Below are 9805 nucleotides of genomic sequence, written 5' to 3'. Positions count from 1 at the left end.
ATAGAAAGCATCTTAGTCAGAAAGACATTTGTACGCATGAGAGTTCCTCAGAGAATCGACCTGTGGCATCAGAGTGCCAACAGGTTATGAAGATGTCAAGAATCTGGATTGCATTACCTTTAAGGTACGGTATATCCAGGGATGTCTTCAATTACACAGTTATAACTGCTCTTGTTCTTTATTCCCCACCGGTAACATAGCTTTACCTTTGGACACTTGTATAACTTTGGTCATAAAGGCAACAGGTACACAGAGAATTCCTAAAAGATCTGAGTTTGTAGCATAAAGCCTGATGATCTTTTCTTTGGTATTGAAAAGCTTTCTGTCTTCAAAATTATAGCATTAAACTGTTAACATGAGCAATGATTTCCTGACCTGCTACTGAATGTCATTCTTCATTGTTGCCTGGTAGTGTTTATGTACTCTGTAAGTATAGTACATATTCAAATATATTACCGTAACAGCTCACATAAAAAATTACCCTAGGGGGGGCTGGGAATATGGCCTAGTGGCAAGAGTGCTTGCCTCCTACACATGAAGCTCTCAGTTCGATTCCCCAGCACCACATATATGGAAAACGGCCAGAAGGGGCGCTGTGGCTCAGATGGCAGAGTGCTAGTCTTGAGCGGGAAGAAGCCAGGGATGGAGCTCAGGCCCTGAGTCCAAGGCCCAGGACTGGCCAAAAAAAAAAAAAAAAAAAAAATTACCCTAGGAAATTTAAGTTAAACATCTTTACTTTGGTTTTAGAAAGCAAAAGCTTATTATATTTATAATTAAAAAATATGTAGTAGAATTTATCCCGTAATACATATGCTGACAGTGCTTTAGTGAAAATTTGTCATTCTCTTCCATTCCCTTCCTGAAGTGCGAATATAGATAATAGTCATCCCTATGAATTTCAAGGTACCTACGCCTTTTTTATGCTTTATTTATTAATTAAACAAAAATTTTTGACAAGGTGTTGTGCACAGGTGTACATTTACATAGTAGGGCAGTGTGTACATTTCTTGTGAATCTTACACCCTGTTTTTCTTTCCCTTCCCTAGGTCAGGTAGACATATATATATATATATATATATATATATATATATATATATATATATATATATATATATTACACAGTGTACCTACCAAGAACATATACAGTAGCCATGTGGCCTATGCCAAAGAAAATTCGCCTAGGGGTTTAAATGTAATGTTGACAGTAGACAATATGTCAACAATAGTCTTATATGAATGTACATACATAGTTTTGAGCTATGTGATCCACTGAGAGGTCTATTTTTGACCTTTAACCTTTTGAGTAGTTGTTGGTTTTGGATACATAGTGTAGGGTTGCTGACCTACACCTGTGGGAAATACCATTTGACAAGAAGTTTTGGTTTCACAGACCTGGTCTCTACTGTCTCCCTGTTCCCCCTCCTTAACCGTCATATATCAAGGAGATCATGCCCCTTTGTTTTCTGTGTTCTAGGCTTGTCTCGCTCAACATTATTTGTTCAAGTTCTGACCATTTCCCTGCGAATACCAATATTTCATCATTCCTGATAGCTATGTAATATTCCATTGTGTATACGTACCATATTTTTTGGATCCATTCATCTGTGGAGGGGCATCTGGGTTGTTTCCATATTTTGGCTATTGTGAGTTGTGCAGCGATAAACATGGAAGTCCAGATGTCTTTTTGCTATCTTGGGACCTGTTGTTCAGGATAGATGCCTAGGAGTGGTATGGCTGGGTCATAGGGTAGGTCTATGTTGAGCTTTTTGAGAAACCTCCATACTGTTCTCCAAAGTGGTTGTACTAATTTGCACTCCCACCAACAACAGAGAAGGGTTCCTCTTTCCCCGCACCCCCTCCAGCATTTGTTGTTGCCCGAGTTCAGAGTATAGGCCATTCTAACTAGAGTCAGGTGGTATCTCAGGGTTGTTTTTATGTGAATCCCTTTGATGTCCTCCTCTTGTCTTATTGCTATGGCTAGGGATTCGAGCACTATATTGAAAAGAAGTGGGGAGAGTGGGCATCCTTGTCTTGTTCCTGAGTTTAGGGGGAATGATTTTAGTTTCTCCCCATTTAATACGATGTTAGCAGTTGGTCTGTTGTATATGGCTTTTATTGTTTTGAGGAATGTTCCATCTATTCCTGTTTTCTCCAGAGCTTTTAATAACTATGGATGTTGTATTTTGTCAAAGGCTTTTTGGGCATCGATTGAGATAACAATGTGATTCTTGGTTTTAGTTCTGTTTATGTGGTGAATTACATTGATTGATTTACGGATGTTGAACCATCCTTGTGACTGTGGGATGAAGCCTACTTGGTCATGGTGTATAATTTTCTTGATCAGTTTCTGGATCCTGTTAGCTAATATTTTATTGAGGAGCTTTGCGTCTGTGTTCATTAGTGATATTGGTCTGTAGTTCTCTTTTTTGTTGGGTCTTTTCCTGATTTGGGGATGAGTATAATATTAGCTTCATAGAATGAGTTTGGAATTTCTCCCTCTGTTTCTGTTTCGCAGAAGAGTTTGAGGAGTATTGGTATTAGCTTCTCACTAAAAGTTTTATAGAATTTGTTGGGGAATTCGTCTGGGCCTGGTCTTTTCTTTGTTGGGAGGTTCTTGATTACCCCCTGTATCTTGCAGTACGTTATTGGGTTATTTAGTTGATTTATTTCTTCTTGGTTCAGTTTGGGCAGTTTATACTTCTCTAAAAATTGATCCATTTCTGTAAAATTTTTGTTTTTTAGTGCAGTCTGGAATAAACAGGGCAAATGCCCAAATATACTAAGAAATATTATCTTTTGGGTGAACTGGTTTAGAAACAATTTAGTTGGAACAATGGGGCATATTGATGAGGATTAAGAAGCAAACACACATGGGGCTGGGGATATAGCCTAGTGGCAAGAGTGCCTGCCTCGGATACACGAGGCCCTAGGTTCGATTCCCCAGCACCACATATACAGAAAACGGCCAGAAGCGGCGCTGTGGCTCAAGTGGCAGAGTGCTAGCCTTGAGCGGGAAGAAGCCAGGGACAGTGCTCAGGCCCTGAGTCCAAGGCCCAGGACTGGCCAAAAAAAAAAAAAAAAAGAAGCAAACACACAAAAAAAATCCAGCTGTATATCCTGTCCTGCTTTTTCTATTTGAGCCAGAACAATACTGGGAGGCCTTTTATATGGGCCAGTGTCTAGGGACCTTGCTGGGGGAAAACACAGAGAACATCTTGCTTATGTAATTTACCAGTCTACCTTGAGCTTACACATACATATTGTTTATTTGTTTCCTTGATTAATGTATGCAGACATTTCTTTTGTATGTTGACTTTTATTATTATTATTATTATTATTATTTCCATTTTTAATCTCTGGAAAAAGGCCTGAGGCCCAGACCTTGTCTGAGATAATACATATTTCTAAAAAGGCAAAGTAAACAGTTTGATTTGCAAATTAACTCTCACAAGATACTTCTTTAATACTTAACATTTAAATTCATATTATTGGGAGAGCTCTTTTAGATTTACTTATGTGTAGATTATTATCATCTTCATTTCAATGTATAGGTTAGTTACTTCTTTTCTAAAACTTGATGGCATTCACAGTTGCTCAGAATCCTTTTTCAACTCAGAATTTGTGACCATAGCCTCTAGACCATCAGGTATGGAAGACTGGCCTACAGAAATATCTCAGTGATACTATGCTTGCTTAGCTTGCCCTAGGCCCTACGTTCAATCCACAATCCACAAGAAGACAGAAATAGAAACAAAATAGAATATATATTTATATATATATATATTTTTTTTTTGGTCTTGGAGCTTGAACTTTGGGCCTTGGGCACTGCCCCTGAGCTCTTCAGCTCAAGGCTAGAGCTCTACCATTTGAGCCACAGTTCCACTTCTGGTTTTCTGGTGGTTAATTGGAGATGAGAGTCTCACAGACTTTCTTGCCTAGGCTGGCTTTGAACAGTGATCCTCAGATCTCAGCCTCCTAAGTAGCTAGGATTATAGGCATGAGCCACCAGCACCCAGTTTGATGTAGCGTTTCTCACAAGAATGTCTTGCAGTCCTGCAGGTCTTCATGCTAAACTTTCCTGATCTTACTAGAAAGATTATCAAAACACTTTTTGTCTCAGTTATGCATGCAAAGAAGATAACAATATGCCAATGTGATATGAATGACTCTAAACCTACTCCCAACTCCAAGCTTCACAACCAAAAAGCCATAGAATACTGTAATAGCACTTTACTTCTAGATTGTTGTAAGAAGTGTTTCCAAGTAGTCACAGTTAAAGATGATCATTGACACCAGTAATGAGTTTGACATACTACCTCCTAGTGGCAAAACCATGGTCACAGCCAGTGTGGCTGTAGGCCAAGAGAGACGATCCAATGGGCTGGGCCTTTTATATTGTCAAATTCAGAAACAAGTCACTACTGTACAACTCTTAGAATGCCCAAAATCTAAAATGCTAAAGAAAATGCAGAGTGATATGGAGAAACCAGGTGTTCTATACTGATTGGTTCTGAAAACTGAAGTAGTGTGAGAAGCAGTGTGGCCCCTTGTAAGGCAGCTGGGCAGCTTGGAACAAACTCTCTAGCATATGATGTTGAATATGGCATTGGTCCAAAGAAGTGTGAGATCTCCTGTGCACAAAAACTACACACAAATATTTATAGCAGTGTTATTCATACCTGCTCAAAGCTGGAAGCAACTAAAAACTATTGTCATTAAAAGACATGTAAGATGGGGCTGGGGATATAGCCTAGTGGCAAGAGTGCCTGCCTCGGATACACGAGGCCCTAGGTTCGATTCCCCAGCACCACATTTACAGAAAATGGCCAGAAGCGGCGCTGTGGCTCAAGTGGCAGAGTGCTAGCCTTGAGCGGGAAGAAGCCAGGGACAGTGCTCAGGCCCTGAGTTCAAGGCCCAGGACTGGCCAAAAAAAAAAAGACATGTAAGAAAATTAAATGAATATTACTAAGTTTTAACAAGGTGGGGGAGGTGGGAAATCAGTGGGTTTTAAATTATTTTTTGGAATGGTTTTTAATCAAATGTTTGTATTTTAAAGAGTTGAAACGACTGTCCAGAAGCGTCCAGCCGCGAGCGCCGACTCTCCACTCCGCCGCCGTCCGCACCGACACTCAGCTCACCTCACCATGGACGATGATATTGCTGTGCTCGTTGTGGACAATGGCTCTGGCTTGTGCAAAGCCGGCTTCGCCGGTGACAATGCCCCCCGGGCGGTCTTTCCCTCCATCATAGGACGCCCAAGGCACCAGGGCGTGATGGTGGGCATGGGTCAGAAGGATTCCTACGTGGGCGACGAAGCCCAGAGCAAGAGAGGCATCCTGACCCTGAAGTACCCCATCGAGCACGGCATTGTCACCAACTGGGACGACATGGAGAAGATCTGGCACCATACTTTCTACAACGAGCTGCGTGTGGCCCCCGAGGAGCACCCCGTGTTGCTGACCGAGGCCCCCCTGAACCCCAAGACCAATCGTGAGAAGATGACCCAGATCATGTTTGAGACCTTCAACACCCCAGCCATGTACGTGGCCATCCAGGCTGTGCTGTCCCTGTATGCCTCTGGCCATACCACTGGCAGTGTCATGGACTCTGGTGATGGGGTCACCCACACAGTGCCCATCTACGAGGGGTATGCCCTCCCCCATGCCACCCTGCGTCTGGACCTGGCTGGCTGGCACCTGACAGACTACCTCAAGAAGATCCTGACCGAGAGAGGCTACAGTTTCACTACCACAGCCGAGCGGGAAATCGTGCGTGACATCAAGGAGAAGCTGTGCTATGTTGCTCTGGATTTCGAGCAGGAGATGGCCACTGCTGCCTCCTCCTCCTCCCTGGAGAAGAGCTATGAGCTGCCTGATGGGCAGGTGATCACCATTGGCAACGAGCGCTTCCGTTGCCCTGAGGCTCTTTTCCAGCCCTCCTTCCTGGGCATGGAATCCTGTGGCATCCACGAAACTACCTTCAACTCCATCATGAAGTGTGATGTGGACATCCGCAAGGATCTGTATGCCAACACAATGCTCTCTGGTGGCACCACCATGTACCCTGGCATCGCAGACAGGATGCAGAAGGAGATCACAGCCCTGGCACCCAGCACGATGAAGATCAAGATCATTGCTCCCCATGAGCGCAAGTACTCCGTGTGGATTGGTGGCTCCATCCTGGCCTCCCTGTCCACCTTCCAGCAGATGTGGATTAGCAAGCAGGAATACGATGAGTCCGGCCCCTCCATCGTGCACCGCAAGTGCTTCTAGGCGGACTCTTACCTAGCTGCAATACACCCTTTCTTGACCAAAAAAATAACTTTGCGCAGAAAACGAGATGAGATTGGCATGACTTCATTTTAAAAAAAATTTTTTTTGGTTTCTTTTGGCGCTTTTGACTCAGGATTTAAAAGCTGGAATGGTGAAGGTGGCAGCAGGAGCAGGAGCAAGCAAACCCAAAGTTCTACAATGTGGCCAGGACTTTGACTGTACATTGTCTTTTTTTTTTTAATAGTCATTCCAAATATTGTGAGATTGCATTGCTACAGGAAGTCCCTTGCTCTCCCAAAAAGCCACCCCAGCCTCTTTCCTGGGAAGGAGGGTGATCTGTCAGCCCTCCCTCGCCCAGTCCATTCAGGGGAGAGACAACATTGCTTTCATGTACATGGTGTTATGCGACATTTTTTTAAATCGTCTTAATACTTTTTTAAATTTTGTTTTCTTTTGAATGGTCAGCCATGGTGACCCTCCCTTTTTGTTCCACGCCCCCCCCAACATGAGATGTATGAACGAAGGCTTTTAAAATCTCCCTGGGAGTTGGTTGAGGTGTGAAAGTGGGCAGGACTCCCCCTGTACACTGACTTGAGCCCAGTTCAATAAAAGTGCATATCTTGAATACAAAAAATTAAAAAAAGAGTTGAAACAGTTTTAGTCTTATAATAGATTTATAAAAAATAGCAGAAATAACAATTCCTTCAACTCCAAGTAGTAACATTTTGCTGCATTTTCTTTATCTCTCCTCTCTGTATGTATCTGCACTGCATTTTTTTCTGATTCAGAATAATTGAAGGCACTATGCTCTTTTCTGCTAAACACATCAGAGCTCTATCTTATTTAGTAACCACATTATGATTAAGTCAAGACATTATCATTGATATAATGACCTAACTACAAACCATATTCATTTGTTTCCCATTACCTCATAAATGAGTTTTATTTGAAAAGAGAATAAAGAATTCTGGTTCAGGGCACAATCAAGGATTACACTTGCATTAACTGCCATGACTCTTTGCCTTTGTAGTCCTTTTTCAAATAAGGACTGTCTCTACTTAAAAAATATGGATCTTAGTTTTAGGGCAATTTTAGGTTCAGAGGATAGCTGAGTGAAAAGTACAGAGAGCTTTCATACATCCCTGGACAGCTTCTCCCAGTACCAACTACATCAGAAACATACGCTGAGTACAACTGATGACCCAACATTGATACATCATCATGCTGAGACCACAGTTTACATTAGAGTCCACTCTTGTCCATTTGATAGGTTGTTCAACTGTATGACACTGATCTATCATTATATGCCAGACAGAATATTTTCACTATCCTAAAATCATCTGTTCTCAACTTATTCCTCACTGGGTCCCCACATTTTCTTGACCATATCTGATCATTTTACACTCTCCATAGCTTTGCCTTTTTAAAAATGCCTATTTGGGGGACCACACAGTGGGTAGATTTTTTAGATTAACTTTTTTTTTTTTTTTTTTTTGCCAGTCCTGGGCCTTGGACTCAGGGCCTGAGCACTGTCCCTGGCTTCTTCCCGCTCAAGGCTAGCACTCTGCCACTTGAGCCACAGCGCCGCTTCTGGCCGTTTTCTGTATATGTGGTGCTGGGGAATCGAACCTAGGGCCTCGTGTATCCGAGGCAGGCACTCTTGCCGCTAGGCTATATCCCCAGCCCCTAGATTAACTTTTAAAAAATTAGTAATGTGCATTTATTTTTTCTCTTATCTTTTCATGACTTAACAGTTCTGCACAATAACAGCAATAGTTATATTAGACAATTAGCTTAGAGGATTAAGGGTGTCATACCAGGTGTGGTACCACAAGCCTATAATCTCAGCACTTGAGAGGCAGAGGCAATGTGGATCAAAGATTCAAGGGCAGCCTAGGCTACATAGGGAGACTGTTTCAAAAACATAACAGAGCACCAATCCTGGGTCATTTCTAGGGGCTTTGCACTCACACTGTGCTAGGTCTCACCTTGAAAATTAACAGCTTCCTTTGGCATTTAAGAGTTCTAGGTTGTTTAGAGGTTGAGTGAAATTCCTAAGCCTGTTAACTGGTCACAGTCTACCAACTCTCATAATTAGCACAAGACCATTGTATTGTGTAAGTGCCATTCTGTATTCAACAATGACTAACTGATCCATTTCAGACTGTTCACTTAAGAAGAGGGGGGCATTCATCCACAATCAATGCTTCTGGGCATTTAGCATATTGGGTACCAAGAAAGTGAGATGCAACAAGAATGGATGTGAATGAAGGCACAACCCATTCCTCTGCTCCTTCTCACTGCTCCCCACCCCATCCCTGACACCAATCCTGGCACTGTGGTGACTTCTAACTAAGTCTTATCTGGTCATTGAGCTTCATGACCTTGAGAAGGTCATTTCTTTACCCTGAGCTTGGGAACTCTGAACTGGACGATAACAAAGGTCCTTTGTAACTCAGAGGTTCAGTGATTGGGGTAAGATAAAATGTCACCTTCCTTGTGAATTTCAAACATAATTACATAATTATTCTTTACCCCAAATCTCAGCAAGGGACAGATGCAAGACTATGAGAAGTGTCCCAATTTCTAGAAGTTACCTGCATGCTAGATCAAAGAGATGTGTAGAGTACCAGTCAGAAAAATGGACAGGCAATACAACTCATCAGCAGACATGCAGGGCTAAATATTTGTGTCCTATGAAAGTCATGTTCAATAATTTTTTTTTAAGTTAGAACGTTAAAAGTGTATTTGGAGACAGCATGAGTACAGGTAGTGGCTGAAATAGTTGGCAAACTGATAGGTAAATAACAAGACAGGAAACTTGCTTGCTTCTTAGAGATGTAGAAACCTGTAGAATGAAAAAGGAGGAAAAAGTAATGGTGGGTGCGATGGGTATGAATAGGTCCCCAAGAAGGGACTCTGGGCAGTAGAAACACTTGAGATGAAGTTCTATCATCTTGAACCAGGATAGACTAGGAAAAACGAGGTATGGTGAATGGCAGCCAAGAATGTAAAAACTCAGTTTAAAGTAAATAAAGGAGAATGATTTTCACCCACGAACTTTTTAAGATTAAGGGATCAAAGTTGTTTTAGGGGAAAATTAGGCAATATAGACCAGGGAAAATAAGGTGAGTGGCAGCTAGGGATTTAGAAAGTGTATTTAGAAGCATAGCACTTGCACTCCTTTGTAAGCTGCAGTACTAACACAAGAAGAAAAAATCAAGATTAGCTTTCTCAATCTGACCTTGCCTGCTAGCCCCAGACATTTAGTGTGCTCTAAAAACTAAGAAAGGATATATTAAAAAAGAAAGAAAGAAAAGACATGTATCCTAGAGAAGCAAATACTTGGGGAAATGGCTTCTCCTGCTCAAAAGATAAACATGTATGGCAGGACACATTCTATCTCAAGGATAAACAACCAGTTTTAAAATATATGGCAGAAGGCATTCTCTCCTAAAATGGATACCCAAACATAATGGCCAATTTAAAGTATAGCCAGTCTTGGAGCCCCTGAGCCCAAGTGGTAGCAGTGC

General features: G+C 41.9%; 1 protein-coding gene across 1 annotated transcript; it reads left to right on the top strand.

Annotated features, from left to right (window-relative positions):
• Positions 1-5070: 5070 nt before the first annotated feature.
• On the top strand, positions 5071-6298 carry LOC125338676 (actin, cytoplasmic 1-like). Its single transcript, XM_048329610.1, has one exon. The coding sequence runs from the start codon at positions 5145-5147 to the stop codon at positions 6270-6272; it is 1128 nt and encodes a 375-aa protein (XP_048185567.1). The 5' UTR covers positions 5071-5144; the 3' UTR covers positions 6273-6298.
• Positions 6299-9805: the final 3507 nt, after the last annotated feature.

Source organism: Perognathus longimembris, chromosome 20, assembly GCF_023159225.1.
Source record: "Perognathus longimembris pacificus isolate PPM17 chromosome 20, ASM2315922v1, whole genome shotgun sequence".
NCBI classification, from domain to species: Eukaryota; Metazoa; Chordata; class Mammalia; order Rodentia; family Heteromyidae; genus Perognathus; species Perognathus longimembris.
Note: the sequence above shows the minus strand (reverse complement) of the source record. Positions and strands in the feature narration are given on the sequence as shown.

Coding starts and splice junctions, on each gene's coding strand:
- LOC125338676 (XM_048329610.1), top strand. CDS start 5,145: ATGGACGATGATATTGCTGTGCTCGTTGTGGACAATGGCTCTGGCTTG.